This window comes from Formica exsecta, unplaced genomic scaffold (genome assembly GCF_003651465.1).
Source record: "Formica exsecta isolate Colony F162 unplaced genomic scaffold, ASM365146v1 scaffold341, whole genome shotgun sequence".
NCBI lineage: Eukaryota > Metazoa > Arthropoda > Insecta > Hymenoptera > Formicidae > Formica > Formica exsecta.
In genome coordinates, this window is record NW_021850665.1 from 127,508 (window position 1) to 147,968 (window position 20,461).

General features: G+C 32.5%; 2 protein-coding genes across 2 annotated transcripts in view; one reads left to right on the top strand and one right to left on the bottom strand.

Moving 5' to 3' along the window:
- The window catches only part of LOC115238480 (anoctamin-4), a 19,604-nt gene extending 1,538 nt beyond the window's left edge, over positions 1-18,066 (top strand). Inside the window, exons 2-15 of the mRNA XM_029812345.1 lie at positions 1-87; positions 2,495-2,804; positions 4,243-4,390; positions 6,559-6,841; positions 6,914-7,062; positions 9,163-9,408; positions 9,482-9,681; positions 9,804-9,941; positions 10,362-10,579; positions 10,677-10,985; positions 11,069-11,378; positions 11,861-12,066; positions 16,017-16,307; positions 16,370-18,066. Coding sequence (XP_029668205.1) covers positions 49-87; positions 2,495-2,804; positions 4,243-4,390; positions 6,559-6,841; positions 6,914-7,062; positions 9,163-9,408; positions 9,482-9,681; positions 9,804-9,941; positions 10,362-10,579; positions 10,677-10,985; positions 11,069-11,378; positions 11,861-12,066; positions 16,017-16,307; positions 16,370-16,660 — 3,138 coding nt within the window. The 5' untranslated portion in view covers positions 1-48 and the 3' untranslated portion in view covers positions 16,661-18,066. The remainder of the gene's footprint in view (positions 88-2,494; positions 2,805-4,242; positions 4,391-6,558; positions 6,842-6,913; positions 7,063-9,162; positions 9,409-9,481; positions 9,682-9,803; positions 9,942-10,361; positions 10,580-10,676; positions 10,986-11,068; positions 11,379-11,860; positions 12,067-16,016; positions 16,308-16,369) is intronic.
- On the bottom strand, positions 17,980-18,996 carry LOC115238484. Its single transcript, XM_029812350.1, has 3 exons — positions 18,733-18,996; positions 18,271-18,512; positions 17,980-18,049 (listed from the first exon to the last, which is right to left on the bottom strand). Exons 1-3 carry the CDS (start codon positions 18,982-18,984, stop codon positions 17,980-17,982), a joined length of 564 nt encoding a protein of 187 aa, XP_029668210.1. The 5' UTR covers positions 18,985-18,996.
- Between the last annotated feature and the right edge of the window lie 1,465 nt (positions 18,997-20,461).

Consider the following 20,461-nt stretch of genomic DNA (forward strand, 5'->3'; position numbering starts at 1 on the left):
CTTCCGATCTGCTTTTGCGTATCTTAAAAGGGACTCGAAGAGATCAACATGGATGATAACAAATTGCAAGTAGACGATGACAGCCAGGTATACTTAACACCGTACCAAAAATCGGTTTTGCATCCCGCGCATCTGAGAATATTTCTCATAATGAGTTATCGTTTAATGTTTCATATACATATATATATATATATATTTTTTTTTTACAAACATGCACACATGTATGCACATGCAATATTAGGAAAAAAGGAAATTATATCATTTTATTTTAAAAACTCTCAAAGTAATCTTGCATTCTTTACAAAGAAAAAGTCTATTGTAATTACTTATTGTAAGTTGTAGCTTGCGTGAAACCAATAAATTTTTATCTTTTTCTTTATCAGTTTATTGCAAGTGTCTCTAAAATAATGTGTTACAATAAAAATTATGTGTATACATATCCACACACACACACACACACACACATACAAATGTATGTACATATGTACGTATGTATGTATATATGTATGTATGTATATGCGTGTAAAATACATTAAAAGTGTAAAGCGCGAACATAAAAAAAATGAAGAATAATGCAAAGCATTTAAGAAACACATATCTTAATAATATATCTAAATACTTTATATCACGATACCTCTCACCTATTAAGAGAGTTATGAGAAAAAAATGCTTTTATATATCTTAAATTTTTATATATATTATCGAGTCCAAGCTACAATATTTATTCAGTGTAATACCGTACTCTTGGCCACGTAATGCTAACGCTAACGAGAACATACATTGATTTTTGATCTTTGAAAACGATTAAGGGGATTAGGCAATTTGTTGAAAATAAAGTCCTTTTTGGGGATTTATCACAAAAAAAAATGAATTAGAATCGTGAACTGTCCTTTAACAAAATGTTTATTAGAATCATAAATTATAAAAAAAAATTTTTTTAGTTGAAAATATGCATTAAAAATAGCGCTGCAGATGGCTGATCGAAAAGGATTTTTAAATAAGTTTTGCAGCAATTTTTACTTGAAATAAAAAATACAGTGACCTCCTTGTAAAATATTCTTTAAAATATATTATTTTCTACACTGAACCTGTAAAAAAAATCAGAACAAAATTATTAAAATGGCGGCTATAAAATGGCGATTTTTTTTGAAATTCGTTTTTCGTTGAAAAAAAGCTGTTTGATTTTTTTTCTCAAGAACTAAAGATTGTACAAACTTTTTAGAGATTCAGTCCAAAATTATACATGTTGTGAACATGCTCAATTTTTTCCAAATCGGTTTGAGCTTCTGTATTTGAGATATCACTGCAAAACTTATTTAAAAATTCTTTTCGATCAGCCATCTGCAGCGCCATTTTTAATGCATATTTTCAACTAAAAAAAAAACTTTTTTTATAGTTTATGATCCTAATAAACATTTTGTTAAAGGACAATTCTCGATTTTAATTCATTTTTTTGTACACAGAACAAATTTTTGTACAGAGAACAAATTTTTGTACAAAGTTCTTTTGTATTTAATAAATTTTGTTGAAACCAAAGAAATATAATATAATCCAACTGTTTGAAGTAACAAATATAATTGTTTGATTTTTAAATAACGTATTTATTTACTTTAAATAAAATATTTTTTTAATCAATTTCACTTTTTCTTCAACTTAAACCAATTATATTATTCTTTCAAACAATATTCTACTTTTATTCAAAAGATTCATTGTGTTGCTTTTAACAATTTAAATAAATCTTAGAATAAGTTAGGATAAAGTTAAATTATATGTTACTGCATCTTTTTAATCAAATCTTTGAAGCATCTTAGGGTCATAGCATGTAGAAAAACTTAACTTTACTTATTCGGAATTTCTATCCGAATAAGTGAATATTGGACATTTGTCTGTCCCGTCTTTCCAAAAATCAGTTCATTATCTGAATTCTCCTCTATTGAAATCGTATCAGAAATGAAACTGATAGAAACAGTTGTTAAATATTATTAGTCGCATTTTGCAGGCCTTATTCATATACGCTTATGACAGAAACTTGAATACGAGTTTAGTGCGGCGCATAGCGGTAAGCGAATAAACTATACTACTCCAAATAATAGTTATTTTTCCGTCAATCAATATGGTTTAATGCAACAAAACTATTAAATTTTTATTCAACAAAATAATGTTTCGCATAAAATTATGTTTTTGTAACAAAACAAATATAAGTCAAACAAATAGATATATTAAATTTAAAGAAACCTTTTTCTGTGTAATAAATCTCCCCCCAAAAACTTCATTTTCGATAAATACGATTGCCTAATCCCCTTAAGATATACTTCATCCGACTATTTTGTTTATCGCGAACTTATTTTTATCTTTTACTAACAATATCGTCGATGCAATTATAAGATACAAACTCAGGCAATGATTTATTGCAATGATTTTTTGATTACAAACGAGAATATGAACAGGATAACGTGATCACCGCTAAAAGCTATAAGCGTCTGAATAATTTCAGCACAGCCGAAGGCCCAGTAGCTGGGGCGCCTTTCTTCATCCAGATGATAATAGCCCAGTCGAGCATCAGTTCAACGACGAAAAATCAAGCGGTTCGGGAAACACCACCTCTCGTGCGTCTTCAGCAAAGTCGACATCGACGAAGAACGGGTCAAAATCGCCGGAATATAACTGCTCCCTCTATTCGAATAGGGAGATCGTTTATGAGCTCGACAAAAACGGAGGAACGCCAGCAAGTGTCAAGAGGAAATTGTCGAGAGCCAGCGTGATCCATCCATCCGGAACGACTCTGATCGCGCAGGATGCCTTCGGTGAGAATTGAATTTGATGACAAACTAAAACGCTCGTATATGCAGACGGAACCTTATTTCAAGGTCCCATGTATAAGATCAACGCGAGTATACGCTTGGTATAGCATACCGGTTATCAACATTTTTCAGAAGTCCTCGCGTTTTTTTTTAAATTTCACGCCTTACATAATGCAAACTAATTTTAGCCTCTACTAATTTTAGATTTTCATTTGTCTCGAGTTTTAATAACGGAATTTGCTGGACGTAACGCGATACGATCTACACGTATATAAAAAGAATAAAAAAACTGGAGGAAACTCGTGGAAACGCGCAACTAACGTCTATAATAGCAATAAAGCTATGTCAGTAAACCACGATCAATATGCGTACGAATGTCAGCGTGTCACGAATATCGGATATTAATAATGCAACGTTTGACTTGGCTCGCGGTGTTATAAGAGAATATTCTATATAAACGCTTCAATTTCTTAAATTTTTTTTTGCACTTTTTGCAAAAGTACGCTTCGTACTTACAAATACTTAGCAAATTCAAAATAAGAAACACTAGTTTTAAAAAAGAGATTTTTACAATATATATTAATTGTCTCTCACAAACATTTCTATTCATATTTTTTTAGATAATACGAATAAAAAATAATACTCTAGAGAAAATTTACCATCGATGCAACAGGTTCTAATCATCCGCACTCGATATTTATAAGTATCGATCGTTGTATAATATATAAATAAAATTGGCATTTTTATTCATATACAGAGAGAAAGTTGCAGAATCACAAAAACAGATTTATATTTTTCCAAATTTGTTGATTTTAAACGTTAATATTTTTTTATAGAAACTGTTATTATCGAAGCCTTTTATTATACACACACATTATATACTTATACATACAGGGTGGCTTACCAAAAACGAAACAGGCGTGTTTCTGGTATTTAACCTCATTTGTTCAAAAAACGCTCGAACAGGTCAATTTTCTTTGCAAGGGGGACATGTTAATTGGCTATTTCCGTTCACTCCAATCCCAAAAGGGGGATTAATTTCACCCTAAAAATTTTGCCAAAAAATGTGCCTATTTCATTTTCGGTGGGCCATGCTGTATATAGACACATATACATATATTATATAAAACAAAAAATGTATATTAGATTGTGTTAAGTTTTCAATTAATATAAAGTTTATTGAGGAGAAACAATTTAGCATATAATAAAAGTAGAGAAATTAAAAATTGAAATAAAAAACCAAAAATTAAAAAAAAACTACAATGTCCGTGTTAAAAAATACGACACGTTGGAATGGACGATTGAGAGAATACATGAATACCTTTGTAGTAGTTTCCTAAATATACGACACTATTAACGTAATAAAAAAGGCGGTAATAATTAAATCAACTTGGAAAGAACCGTGCACATGATTATGGTAATTTTGTTTAAATTGGGCAAGGTCCTAAACTCACGGCACCCGCTACCCCGGAAGTCAACCCCTCGTTACCGGATACGCCAGTATCGCTGGATTTTGCCGAGACCATCGGGAATTCATTGCCGGCGAAGGAAACGGAAACAGGAATCGATTCCGAGACACTTTATTTTCGGTGAGTAGTTGCGGCCATATATGTCACGAGTTATTTTAGATTTTCTTCGTGAAGCGCTTGAATGTATAGGTGCATATATAGGTGGACATATAAGGCATCTTCTTTCTATTATTTTTCTTTCTGTTATGACGAGGTTAATACGATTCTGCGGAACGTTAGCGATTGTCTTATTATTTTTCTATCGTTGCGTGAACACATATAAGCGAATGACACGAGTGTAGAGAATGTGGAAAGTCATTTATTTCCGAGTCTCATTTATTTTTAGGTATCCTTAACGCAAAAACATATACGCGCGCGAGAAAAAGAGGTATTATTACATTAAGTCGTTTTTTTTTAAACGATTTCTTAGAGGAAAACTACTATACGTCTCCTCAAAGCCTAGTATACGTCTCCTTTTTTCTGTTTCTAAACCGTCATATTTATATTTTTCAACAATTAAATACTGATATCAGAGTTTATATGAACTTGGTTAGTGCTTAATTAGTTCACTCATCAGAAATCTATGGTTCGTGCATTTGTTACTTGTTTATGTATTAAATCGGCTTTTATAGAATTTTTGCAGTTTTGCCAAAATTTTCTTCTGTCTTTTTTCTGGTAAATTACATAATCTATAAATAGCGATAAATATATTTTTTGTGATAATTATATTATTCTAAATGTTTGTAGGGATTTCTAAATAGATACCATTTGTTGATATAGACTGTATTAATTTTTTTATAGTGTTTTTTTTTCTTTTAATAAATATGCCTCGGACACACGCGCTCGAAAATGTCTTGCATTAAAAATTTTAGTTTTGAAAAAAAAATAAAGAAAATGTCCGTAAAAATAATTTTACTTTTATAAATAAAAAAATATACAATTTTATTGTACAAGATCAAGAGAAATTTATATAATTCAAGAATTTATTGCACTGTATATTTATATATTTTCACCATGTTCTACAGTTTTCATTAAGTATTTCGGTTTTAAGGACTAATTTCTCAAACTTTGATTTGCGTTCGGTTTTGTTTTTTTAAAGCTATTTGCTTAAAAGAAAAGTTTGAAACCATACTATCAAAATTGTGATACAATATAATAGAGAGTAGTCTATAATAAATATTTGTAAATATAAATTTTTATTTTAACTTCTTCAAGAACATCGATACATATGTATACATTAAAAAAAATTTGGTAAATGTGCATATTAAGGGACTCACCTCCAATGACGACATATGTCAAGATTATGATTTTAAATAACATCCAAGAGGTTTCAATCGTCGCTCGTTGTTTATTACAAAATTATTAACAATTAAATTGTACGATAAAAACGAGTATTAAATGCGATAATCTGAACGTTTCTGATTTAAAGAATCATGAATTTTATATTAGTTGTATATTTAAGTATTTAAATAAATGCGTGGAGGAGGGACAGGCTCCGTCCCTCCCCCTACATCCCCACCCCGAATAATTTTAACCTAACCCAAACCAATTTCTATTTTTTGAATAAAAATTTGGGTTTGGTTAGTTTTTTGGCTAAATGAGAATATAAGGGGCGGAATGGAGCCCTTTCCCCTCCCACACATTTACTTAAATACTTAAATATACAACTAATATAAATTTTATGATTCTTTAAATGTGGGAGAAGTTCAGATTATCGCATTTAATACTTGTTCTTATCGTACAATTTAATTGTTAATAATAAACAACGAGCGATGGTTGAAACCTCTTCGATGTTACTCAGAATTATAACCTTCACATATATCGTCAAGGTCAAGGTCATTGAGTGTAAAACCCCTAATATGCATATTTACCAAAAATTTTAATGTATAAAATTTTTTCATAAATAGTTATAATCAATATATGTATTGATATATATTTATTGATATATGTATATGTATTGATATATTTTGGATATATGTGTATATTATTTTTTTAAAGGTTTCAAACATTATTCAATTTTTTCTGTTTTGTTTAATAATTATAAATATATGTTGGAAAAATATAATTTAAAAAAATGATATGGAATAATTTTTCCGGTATCCGTAAATCCGTCCTTGAAGAGGTTAAACTTTAAGCTCGAGCTTAAAAACAAAATAATGGGTCACTTTTGATACTTTCCGTTTAATATCTTTCTGCATTATTCGCTAATTATTTGGCGCCATTACTTGACTCAATATGATAATTTTTAGCGACGGTCATCGAAGAATCGATATGGTATTGGTCTACCAGGAAGAAAACGAAGGAGTCATGACCGAAATAGAAGCTCGTCGGAGAGAACAGAGGCGGGTCTTTCAACAGAATCTTTTAAAAGAGGGTCTGCAACTGGAGCTGGAGCCGAAGGAGAATTCATTTGATGGAAAAACATATTTCCTAAAATTACATATACCTTGGAAAATAAAGGTGCAATACGCGGAAGTAATGGGTCTGAAACTACCCACAAAAAGATTCAAGACCATCCCTATGAAGACTTGGGTACGTCTCTTTTAAAGCTAGCCACTCGTATTGTATTTTGTATTATAAATGTGATATCCGAATTGAAAGCAGGGTACAGGTGCCAAAGAAACATCAAAGTTCTTGGAGAGATGGAGACTATGGGTCCAATGGATACGTACAATACATACTTGGGACACGACAAAGTATCCTGAGGAACCGTACTTTTACGACTATATCGATTCCGGCGATCTCGAAGAGAAGTAATATACATATATACAGGGTGTCCCGCAACGTGATGTCCACATTGAAACTGTGTATTCTTTTTGTCATTCTAAGTCAAAAAGTCTTAATACACATATGCCCTAAAGTCGATTGTTTCAAAGTTATAGCAAAAAAACAAAAATTGCATAAAATAAGACTATGTTTATGCGATGTTTTCACTTAAAACGACAGTCAATTTATTAATATTATTTTGTGTGGCAAGTATGGAAAACAATAAATTATGTCGAGTATGAAGTTGCCGCATTCGCTTCAGCTCATGCGGCAACTTCATGCGCGACGTAGTTCGTTGTCTCAGCACATGCCATACATACAATATTTTTTGTAATGCCTGTTATTTCCGGCGGGACACCCTGTATATATAAGGTGTTCCAAAAAACCAGCAGATGTTTTTTTAATAACAGATTCTTTGGCCAATTTGAAGACAATTTTTTCTCTTAGTTTATTTAAATAGTATTTTATATACATACATATATACATATACAGGCCAAACTTTAAGAGCATATTCTACTCACTATGAGGATGAAAAAAAGTCATAAACATGGGTGCGGAAACGCTTTTTTTTTAAGTTATAAACATTTTTTATTTGTAACAGACTTTAAGAACATTTGAAACTGTAAGAACATTTCATTACAGAAATTACTGGAAATGATTTCCTTCCGCATTCATGTATGTCTCGCATCAATGTCGCATGAATTGTCAAAGACATTCAAAATTTCCCTATTTCATATTTTGTCATACGAAGCGATAATACGATTTCGGAGTATTTTTACAGTAGCAACAGGAGTATCATAAATGAGAGTCTTAATAAAATGTCCTCATAAACAAAAATCCAAAGGGTTTAAATAGGGAGAATGTGCAGGTTAAGCGATGGGTCATTTCCAATCAACAATTCATAAAACATGTCGATGCGAGGCATTGTCCGATGTAAATAAAAAATATTTATAACTTGGAAAGGAAGCATTTCCGGACATATGTTTATATGACTTTTTTTCATTCTCATAGTGAATAGAGTATGCTCTTAAAGTTTGGCCATCTATTTCTGAAACACTCCGTATATACAGGGTAGGCCATTTTAATGTATCCATTGAAATATCTTAAAATCTATACGTTTAGGACAAAAATGTTTTAGACAAAAGTTGTATGGTTTCGAGGGGGCCATAAGATGATACCATTGGTTTGACCTTGAAGAGTTATTTGAAGGTCACATGAAGGTCACATTTAATTTTTTTAATGAAATACTAGATTTTTTATTGCATATTCTTGTAGCCCATCTTCAGAGCTTTCTAAAACACTATAATAAAGTATTTTTTCATTAAGTACTTTTTGAGTACTTACTGACGTGCGTCCGGCTAAAAGTCGGCGCTGATTGACTAGACTTTACTCAATAATAACTCCTTTATTAAGGGGATCCTTAAGAAGATGCCGTACTGTCCTGTTTTACCGGTCATAATAATTAATATTTGCTTAATATAAAAGTTTTGCAGTTTGTATGTACAAAACTTTTATATTTAGCAAATATTGTTATGACCTGACGCAAGAAGCCGGTAAAAAAACTGTAATTTTTTAGCTTTTCTTCGTTTTTAACATAAACTCGTGAAGTCTCATCTTTGTTTCGATGTGAACTTAAATCGTGGAAAATGATTTATTATTCTATTCAACTAAAAAAAAGATTTTGATGTACAAAATAATAATCTTTTGGTCGGTAAAACAGACGAGTTGTGCATCCCCTTAAGCGTTATATAAAAAAATGGTACAGGACTTTTCTATTCAGTTTATTGTCCTCTACCTGCTCAGGAGCATTGTCAAGGGTGCTTTGGGACATCCTGTATATATGTGTATGTATACATATGTATATGTATATATATAATTTTTATGACAATTATGACAGCAAAAATTGGAAGCTTGCAAGAAATGATCACTTACCTCGACATTCTTGCTGAGGAAAGATCGTCTTCAAATTGGCCAAAGTAAATATTCAAATAACATCCAATGGTTTTGGGACACCCTTTATAGAAACCGTGCGAAATAGAATGTTATCGTTATTAAACTTTACTGTTGAATTTAATATAATTTTGAAGGTTTATCGTAAAGGAGAGAGATAATGCTTATACGCCTGCTCAAAGATCATTAATAGTGATGCAAATATTGTTGCGAACAAGATATGACGAGAACCACGAGAAATCTGGTATTCGCAGACTTCTAGCAGATGGAACGTATCTCGATTGCTTTTCATTGCATGAGGGTCCGTACAATAAATCTATGGGCAATGGAGAAATTCTCGATAGATATCTGTTATATTTGATATGGGCAAGACCCTCGCAATGGTACTATATATACGAGTATTTAAAGTACTTAATATTGCATTAAGATTAATTGTGTTTTTTCGTACGCTCTCAGGTACAAGAAACAACCGTTATGGTTAATAAGACGATATTTTGGCGAGAAAGTTGCTCTTTACTTCGCGTGGCTAGGATTTTATACGAAATGCTTATATGCGCCGGCAGTGGTGGGACTTTTGTGCTTCTTTTATGGTCTTGGGAGCATGGAGGGCAAGGACAACGTACCCAGCAAGGAGATTTGCGACTTTAATATAGCTGGTAAATTTCTTTATATATCGCATTTGCCTCGAATCTCGCATGATCGAAAAAGAAATCGTACTCCATCACTATTTTAACGTCTTAACTAATATTTGTAATTTTATTCAATTGCAACTTTTCAGGAAATATCACTCTATGTCCTCTTTGTGATAAAGTGTGTACCTATCAGAAACTCGGCGATTCCTGTATATTTTCGAAATTGACTTATCTATTCGATAATCCCGCGACTGTCTTCTTCGCCATTTTTATGTCTTTCTGGGGTAAGACTCGAAAAAGGGGAAAACATTTTCTTCTCCATTCTAGCATTCAGTGTGTCTGTGTGTTTTAACATTAGTGTTTTAATATATGTATACAGGGTGTAACTAAACAAACGCATATGGACAACACTATCAGATACAGAACAACAATTCAAATCGAAAAGTCCTGAACCATTTTTTGATCTGAGCTTTCTTTTCGTTATTATGTGATGTTAAAGTTAGCTAATCAGCGCCTGTCTATACAGCAGAAAGCCGTCTCGCTACTCCGATCCCCGTCGTACCTTCTCTGTTTTCCGTTGTAGACAGGCGCTGATTAGTTAACCTTAACATCATATAACAACGAAAAGAAAGCTCAGATCAAACAATGGTTCAGGACTTTTCGATTTGGATTGTTGTTCTGTATCTGATAGTATTGTCCAGCAGCTACTACGTTTCTCGAGCTTTGGAAACGACGACAAGCCGTGATTGTTTGGGAGTGGGATCTCCAAAATGCCGATTACGACGAAGAGCCCAGGCCCGAATTCGAGGCGTCCGTTAAAACGTTCCGTATAAATCCCGTAACAAAGGAGAGGGAACCATATTTACCCGCTTGGTCTAAAGCCATACGATGTTTGGCCACAGGCTCGATGGTATTTTTCATGGTAATTACATCACACGTATCTCCGCGCGTTTTTCGCGATACGCAGTATTATTGCATAATTTTATACTATTCTCCTTCCCTTTTACATTTACACATAGATATGCGTGGTCCTCGGGGCGGTCTTGGGGACAATCGTGTATCGCATCTCGCTGGTCGCCGTCTTTTACGGCGGCGGTGGTTCTTTCTTAAAAAGACACGCAAAGATATTCACCTCCATGACCGCCGCCCTCATTAATCTGGTGATAATAATGATACTTACACGGATATATCATCGATTGGCAGGATGGATGGTCAATCTGGAGAATCCAAGAACGCAAACGGAATACGAAGCCAGCTATACGTTCAAAATTTTTCTATTCGAATTCGTCAATTTCTATTCCTCCTTGATTTACATCGCTTTTTTCAAAGTAAAATATGTAGAAATACAATAATAGATGATACATGTACTGAAAACATCTTAAAATTTATATCCATTGATCTTAATTTTCAGGGAAGATTTTTCGTCCATCCTGGCGACGCGGACGCAAGATCCTCGGAATTTTATCGCATCAAGACAGATGTATGCGATCCCGCTGGTTGCCTCTCAGAGGTCTGTATTCAACTTGCGATTATAATGGTCGGTAAGCAATGCTTTAATAATTTTGTCGAGATTCTATCGCCGAAATTGTGGAACTGGTGGCGCAAGAGAACACAAGTGGCGGCGACAAAGAATCACGATAGAAGATATACATGTTGGGAGAAAGATTATCAGCTTCAAGATCCGGGAAGACTAGCTTTGTTCGATGAATATTTAGAAATGAGTGAGTATAATTATTCTTGCATGCACACAAGGGATCCTAAAACTACCAAATGTCCTTTTAATAGCAAATTCTTTGGTACAGACTTTTCTTCTTTTTAAAGATAATTTTTCCAAGAATCATCAATAATTTCGATAAATGATCGAGAAAGAAACACTTTTTTTTCACAAATTTAATTTTGTGGAATCAAAAAGTTTACAAAACTACATTTTTTAATTAATTTTAAGTAGAATCTTTAAGGCTTAATTACGATATAATAAAGATATGTAATAGAAGAAATTTAAAACTTGCAAAAAAATGATTTCTTTTTTCCCTAAGGAAAAATTGATTCTCAAAGGAAAAAGTCAAGGAAAAAATGATTAAAAAATCTTCTATTAAAAGAACATTTGATTGTTTTGAAACACTCTATATATACTATGTATACTTTATGGAGAAATATTTTTTTGCGAATATTTAATTTTTCTTTCTGCAATGTCTGTTTATAGTTTTGCAGTACGGATTTGTAACGTTGTTCGTAGCGGCATTTCCGTTGGCACCGCTATTCGCTTTATTAAATAATATCGCCGAGATAAGACTGGATGCGTATAAAATGGTGAAGGAGGCCCGACGACCGTTGGCTGAGCGAGTAGAGGATATCGGCGCCTGGTTCGGCATTCTCAGGGGTGTTACTTATGTAGCAGTCGTATCAAATGTACATACAGAAATTCCTAGAATTCCATACAAAAGAGCGAATCGCAAATTGCATCAAAATTGTAAAATATACATACACACCGCGTTTCTCCGTGTGCAATTTGTGTGTGTGTGTTTTATTCATTTGCCATCGTTTTAAACAAAATTTATAGTTTATTATTTCATCCATTATTTCATTCATTATTATAGTTTATTATTTCATCCATTATTTACTTATCATTTTGAACGAAATTTATAATTATTTTCCTTCATTTATATCCATCCATTATTTTTTATCTACTTTTATTATTCTAAACAAAATTTACAATCCATTATTTATATTGATTTACCATCATTTTAAACTAAATTTATAATTATTTTCCATTATTTATTTATATTTATATTTATATTTATATTTACATTTATATTTACAATTACATCTACAGTTACATCTACATCCACATCTACATCCACACCTACATCCACACCTACATCCACACCTACATCCACATCTACATCCACATCTACATCCACATCCACATGCACATCCACATCCACATGCACATCCACATGCACATCCACATCTACATCCACATCCACATCCACATCCACATCCACATCTACATCCACATTTATATTTAATTTATATTTATACATCGTCCAGCGAGAGAATAACCTCGGATTGGACGAAAACTCATCCGTTTCGCGCAGGTCTCCTCCTACAAAACGCATAGAAAGCCCCCATATCATCATATTGCTCGTGCAGCTTGCCAGTGCTAGCAACAAGTGACAGGTCCCCCGACTGTGTAATTTAAATATATTACAACTCTTGCTCTTGTAGTTGCCTATCATATTATTCCTTATTTTAATTTCGTATCGCGTGTAAGATTTCGATTTTATATCACATTGAAATTAATCGAGATTATTTCATCCATTTAATTTTCTAAACTGAAATAATTATCCCGAGGAAGCCGTATCTACGTATACGGTATTGAGTACCTCGCCATGTTCTCCCCACTTTGCCTGTCTATGCACGGACCGAGGTTATTCTCTTGCTGGACGGAGTATATGTTTATATTTATGTTTATATTTATGTTTATATTTATGTTTATATTTATATTTGTATTTATGTTTATATTTATGTTTATATTTATATTTATATTTATATTTATATTTTCCATTTGCTTTTTATATTTATTTGTCATTAATTTGAACAAAATGTGTAATCCATTATTCCGTCTATTTATAAAGAGAGTTCATTGTTCCATCCATTATTTATATTTATTTGTCATCATTTTAAGGAGGAACTGGAGAAATCAGCTACATCAAAAGTTAATAAATCTAATACATTTCGAGATTCAATTAATGAATTTGACATAGCATAAAACACTTTAGCCTATTAAAATTTTAAATTAATAATTAATTTAAATTAAAGTAAAGAATTGCCCTGTAGAATCAAAATTTTTATTTTCGTAAATTTTTATATACAATTACTATAAAATTTTTGTGTTACAGTCACTATAAAAAAGTTTGATATAAGATAACAATAACGATTTTTAAATTAAATTATATTCTATAGAATAAAGCTTTGCTTTCGCTCACAAATTAATTATTAATTTTATATTTTAAAAGGCTAAAAGTATTTTGTGCGCAAGGTTAAATTCACAAAATTCGAAATATTAGATTTATTAACTTTTGACATAACTAATCCGTCCAGTTTCGTCTTAAATAAAATTTATAATTATATTCCAATTTTTTTCATGTTTTCTAGTAATAAAATAATCGAAACATACTATTAAGTTAGTTACTATAATTTGATAATAATTTCATAACACATCCCGAGAAATAATAGACTTGTATAATTATATAAGATCGTATTCCTAACAGCACGTATGTGTAAAAGACGTTAAATCTGTTAAGTTATGTAAAATATTCTCTGGATGTTCTCTGGACCTCTTTTGAACATATTATTAGAGATATTATTAAATCCGAAATTTGACGCAATATATAATCTGGCCATATATAATTAAATCGGAAATTTGGCACGATTTGATCTGGTTGTATATACAGGGTGCTCTAAAAAGGTACGGCCAAAATTTAGGGTGATATTCCTCATACCTAAAAGATAAAAAAATGTTATATGAACATGGGTGCGGAAACGCTTTTTCCAGGAATCAAAGTTTCTTTTCTGAGTATGCGATGTTACGGCTAAATGAGGTAGTGACCTTATCTGCCAGGCAGAAATCATAAAAATATTGATCTTTAATGTTATGGTTACTTGTTTACATCTAGACAATAGTAGTGGCTGAATAACAATATACGCATCCCTTGAAATCGGCAGAACATTGTGATCACATTTCAGTTCAATTCTGTAGATCGTGCGTGAAACAAGGTTTATTGTAATTGTACAAATTTATCACAGCCATGGCTATGTACACAAATGCGGAACTTGCAGACATGTATTTCATTTATGGCTTGGCAGATGGTAATGGCCGGAACGTGCAGCGTTTATACCAGCAAAGATATCCTACACGATGCTATCCAAACAGAAAGACGTTTGAAGGAATTCATCGTCGTCTTCGAGAGCACGGAACGTTTCAGACAGCAACTTTCAACTCTGGAAGACCAAGAAGTACGAGAACTGCAGATGTTGAGCAGGCTATTTTGGATGCAATCGAACGAAATCCTGGAACAAGCACGAGAGGAATAGCTGCTATTCTCGGGAATGTTACTCGTTCCATGGTCTGGAATGTATTGCATGAGCAACTTTTGCACCCATATCATGTACAGCGTGTTCAAGCCTTATTACCAACGGATTTTCCTCAACGATATGCGTTCTGCCAGTGGTTCATACATGAGAATGCCAATCCTAACTTTATTTCTGCAATGCTGTTTACGAATGAGGCACAGTTCACCAGAGATGGGATTGTTAATTTCCACAATCAACACATCTGGGCAGATGAGAATCCGTATGAAATCGTTCCATCACGTCACCAGCAAAAGTTTTCTGTCAATGTATGGACCGTCATCATCGGTGATTATTTAATAGGAACCTATTTTCTTCTACCGAATCTCACAGGGCCTGTTTACAGAGACTTCTTAGAAAATCATCTTCCTATTCTGTTAGACAATGTTCCGTTGATGATTAGACAAAACATGTACTTAATGCATGATGGAGCTCCCCCTCATTTCAGCCGTATTGCTCGTGATTTTCTAAATCAAACTTACGGTGACCGGTGGATAGGAAGAGGTGGACCGACTTCGTGGCCTCCACGTTCCCCGGATTTCAATCCGCTAGACTTTTACTTGTGGGGACATTTAAAGACAATCGTACATGCTACACCAGTGCGCGATATTCAGGATCTTCATGACCGTATCACTGCAGGCTGCGAAACAGTCCGCTATACGCTAGGCATATTTGAACGTGTCCATGAATCAATGCGTCGACTTGTCAATGCTTGTATTCGGGCGAATGATGGACATTTTCAACAGTTGTTGTAACCGTACTCAAGGTCACTTTAAAAACAAATGTAAATAAACCTACTGATTAAACGATTGTCGTCCACAATGTTTAATCCTAAATTGTTTCTTGTGTAAGTAATACAATCAACAGTATTTTCAACATAACTCCTGGAAAAAGCGTTTCCGCACCCATGTTCATATAATATTTTTTTATTATTTAGGTGTGAGGAATATCTCCCTAAATTTTGGCCGTACCTTTTTAGAGCACCCTGTATAGTAATGTCCGAAATTTAAAGAAATATGATTTTATCTTTATATAATCATATTCGGCTAGATCTGATCATATGTGAAAACAGATCTGACCAAATATGATTATATAAGAAAAGATTATATCGCGCCAAATTTCGAATATTATTATATATGATCATACAAAATTATATATGTATCCTCTATACAATATACATATAATGATTTATTAATATATAATATATATATATATTTTTTTTTTAGGCTTTTGTTATCGCGTATACCTCCGATTTCATTCCACGAAGTGTGTACGCATTTGTTTACTCTCCCACTGAAGATCTAATGGGTTATATCGATAGCTCTCTATCAGAATTCAAAACTTCCCATTATCGCGAGGATATGAAAAGCGACGTAGAAGACGAACATCCGGAGACATGTCAATACAGAGGCTACAGAAATGGTCCGGATGATCCCGAAGAACCGTACGGTCTTAGTCCGCAATATTGGCACGTCTTCGCCGCACGTTTGGCCTTCGTCGTTGTTTTTGAGCATGTTGTAAGTATGCGATAAATACGTTCCTTTCATTGACGAGGTGACGCGAATAATTTTTTTTACAGGTTTTCGCACTTACCGGTATTATGAGCTATGTTATACCGGCCGTACCGCATTCTCTGGCGACTCAACTACAACGCGAACGATTGATCGCACAAGAGGAAAAGTACGAAAAAGAGATAAAGGGAAAGGAAGACGAAGATGATTTGATTTCGGTTTTGAGAGAAGCTGGTAGCATTGGTAGAGGAAGCTGGGCTAGACGATTTAGCAAACTGAGCGACGTTCTAGATGTTCACGGTGACGTTAAGCACAGTAGGCGCAGCGATAGCTCCACAGTATGGGAAGTCCCAAAGTGATAATCGGGAAGAGGAGAGGAGCATTAACTCTATCACATACATTCCATTCATAATACTTGATTATATGTAAAAATAATAAGGAAAAAATGAAGCCAAATATGCTATATTCTCTTTATTCCCAGATAGTTTATAACTCAAGTTCCATATAATAAATTGACATGTTTTCAATTCTCATCTCTAGTTATTACGATGCGCATTTTTTAATACGTAAGAATAAGGTAAAAGTTACCATGAAATGTTTCAATATATTTTTTTTATTTTATATAATACCATATTTTTTTCTAAAAATGGTAAAACTCCCGTTTAGGGGAGGCACCTCCAATGATCTTATCCTTGACATATGTTGTCAAGGTCATGATCCTGAATAATATCCAAGAAGTTTTAGTTGTCGCTTGTTGTTTATTAAAATTTATTAACAATTAAATTGTATGATAAGAACAAATATTAAATGCGATAATCTAAACTTCTCCGAGATTTGAAGAACCATTAATTTTATAGTAATTGTATATTTAAGTATTTAAGTAAATGCGTAGGCGAGGAAGAGGGGCTTCGCGCCTCTACCCCTCTAAAAACTAACCAAACCCAAATCTAATTTTCATTCAAGAAATAAAAATATATCACAGATGTCTATACTAAACTAGATTGCTAACTGGGTCTTCGGACTTGTGTCGCATGAGGTTTCCGGTTGTATGAGAGAAAATGGCAGCAGTCCTGTGTGTGTGAAGCGTGTCATTTGTGTGAGTCGTACTTACAGCGTCGGTGTGTGTCGGTCAATTAATCAAAATAGTTAAATGCAGTGCTTGTATGGATAATATTATTCAGAAAGTTTCTGATAAAAAAATTAATTAGCAGCATATACAATACTAATCAATTTAAAAAATAATAGAGGATTAGTATATACGTCACATGATGTTCATAACAAGAAAATCGAGCGGCGGCGACCATTTTTTCTCATACACCGGAAATCTTATCGGACACAAGCCGTCCTATTCCAATGGTGACACATTAGCAATCTAGTTTAATATACATATCTCTGTCATATATACAGAGTGAGTCTTTTTAATCTTAACAGGCAAATATCTTAAAACCTGTAAATTTTAGAAGGAAACTTTTATTTATTTTAATTTTATTTTATTTTAAACTAACTAATATTCCTATCTCTTTTCCCTCTCAGAACCAAACAACTTTTGTCTAAAAAGTTTCCTTCTACAACTTACAGGTTTTGAGATATTTGCCTATTAATATTAAAAAGACTCACCCTGTATATATACAGGCTGTAAATGAATACCTGTTACAAACTTGTAGGGTATGTAGAGGGTTCAAAGTAGATCGACTTTTAATAAGGAACTCATGTCCGGAAACGCACCGTTTGCGAACTGCAGACTGGAACTGTTGGTATGTTCAGTATTAGGAATAATTCTCATAATAACTTTATTTGCTTACATTAGGCGAGACTAATCTTTTAGAACGATACAATTTTTTTTCTACTATGAGACGGATCAATAAATATTCCGGGACTAAGACCCACGTCAAAGATTCGAAAATTTTAAACAAAGATAAGAGACCCTCGAACACTAGAAATCTAGACCATGTGCGTACGGAAAACAAACAGATGAATGAAATATTCAACTCTAAGGAACCAATTTCCTGCTCTAAATGAAGGAAAGTCTATTTGCTCCTTTGCTTGTAATGCCCATTTTCGCAAATCTATGTCGTGAATGATAGGTCCTCTATCAATAGCTTCTTGGAATTGCGATAGTACATACTCGGCAATAAATACAAGTTTGTCCCTGTTTGACCCTCCGCGCATTACATTTTCTTCCCATCTATGCAATTGCGAAACAGATTTTACCTAGAAGAAAAGAAGTTTGATATTTAGAAAACCTAATTCAAAAATAAAAAGACTAAAGAACTAACGCAGATATGCAAAGAAGTAAGTATGCATAAAAATGCATAAGTCTGAAATATCTTTCTGTTTCCGTTATCGTTTGTTACCTACTATTTATACACAATGCACATCTACCTGCTCGTTCAACTCATAATATTTTTCTTATGTTTGTATTAAATTTTACCTTTCTAAAACGATTCTGTACAGCAGTAATAGCTAAATGTCCTTTTTTTCCACTGTTCCAAAATTCAACTGCTTTTCTTTTGTAATTTAAGTTTACATTTCCACCTTCGTTATCCACAATACAAACTTTGTCTTCATAATTATCTTCTTCAGCATCAATATCATACACGTCCACAAATTGTACATCATGCGGTTCCGACGGATCGTCAAAATCAAGTTCCCATTTTCCCATATTCAATCTCAACATCATCATTTACAGCATTTTTTATTATATCGGAAATGGTATTATGAAGTTCAACTTCATGGCGATAACAGGTGAGACACCAAAATTTGCAATGTTAAACGTTGTGATTAATAAATTTATAACATTTGCTATATTTATTCTTGGCATTTTAACACAAATTGTTGTATTATCACCAGCACAAGGAGTTCGTCTTCCGCGAGGAGTTAATTTAAGAAAACATGTCTTGGATTTATTTTATTTATAAAACTTTAATTCGGAACTCACAATCAGACTAAATTTCAGTTAACTTGAATCGCATAATAATTGTTCAAATAACGTCAGACTATGAGTGAAATGCGGAAACGTATGGCTTTTATATCGAAATGAAGATAACATTTCAATAAATATTATGGCATGATGTTTAAGATCAAAGGCCGTAGCCGGGTAAGCACGGTCAATCTGCCCCAGCAGGTATAGAGCTTAAAATTTTTTTGTAAGTTACTATCGATGGAACTTACAATTTCCTAAAATATTAGTCTCCCAACTACATGTGTTTAAAAGTAAAAAAATAATAATAATTTTTCGTAATTAATTTTTTTCTCGTAAACGGTTCAATGAACCGCTTTAAAAAATATATATGCTGTGGGCACAATTGCAACACACGAAACAAAAAATTAGGTTCCAAATTCGAGAATAACAACATTGAAAAAAAAATATTTCAACTTTAAAATTTTTTTTTCAATATCATAGGCGCTTGGTACAATTATCATTTTTTTTAAATAATATTTTTGAGCCATAAACAACAACATATATATTTTTTAAATCGATCAAATGGGTAGACGATAGTTAAATTAATTAAAGTAATCTTTTATATTTTTTTTCTCATAAAGGATTTGATGGATCATTTTGGAAAAAAAGTATCTTGTAGATACAATCAAAGCACATTAAAAAAAAAATTGAGATCAAAGTTGGATAATAATAACATTGTAAAAAAAATATTTTTGATTTTTATAATTTTTTTTTTGACATCGTAGACTATTTCAACACATATCCGTTTTTTTCCAAATATCTTTAGATAGCAATCTGTAACATATATTTTTTATAAACTGATCCAACGGGTAGATGTTAAAAAATTAAAGCAAGATATATATATATATATATTTTTTTTTTAACGCGATGACGTTAATATAAAAAAAATATAGCTAAATAAATAAAACTAAAAACGGATATGTGTTGAAACAGTCTATGATGTCAAAAAAAATTATGAAAATTTAAAATATTTTTTTACAATGTTATTATTATCCAACTTTGATCTCAATTTTTTTTTAATGTACTTTAATTGGATCTACAAGATACTTTTTTCCGAAAATGATCCATCAAAACCTTTATGAGAAAAAAAAATATAAAAAATTACTTTAATTAATTTAACTATCGTCTACCCATTTAATCGATTTTAAAAAAATATATGTTGTTGTTTATTGCTCGAAAATATTATTTAAAAAAATGG

What these genes read in the sequence shown, in the direction of transcription:
- LOC115238484 (XM_029812350.1), bottom strand. Translation starts at nt 18,984, where the DNA reads ATGATGATGTTGAGATTGAATATGGGAAAATGGGAACTTGATTTTGAC. An exon ending in TACAGAATCGTTTTAGAAAG is followed by an intron (nt 18,513 to 18,732) that starts GTAAAATTTAAT and finishes CTTTTCTTCTAG; the next exon opens with GTAAAATCTGTTTCGCAATT. An exon ending in GTTGAATATTTCATTCATCT is followed by an intron (nt 18,050 to 18,270) that starts GTTTGTTTTCCG and finishes ACATACCAACAG; the next exon opens with TTCCAGTCTGCAGTTCGCAA.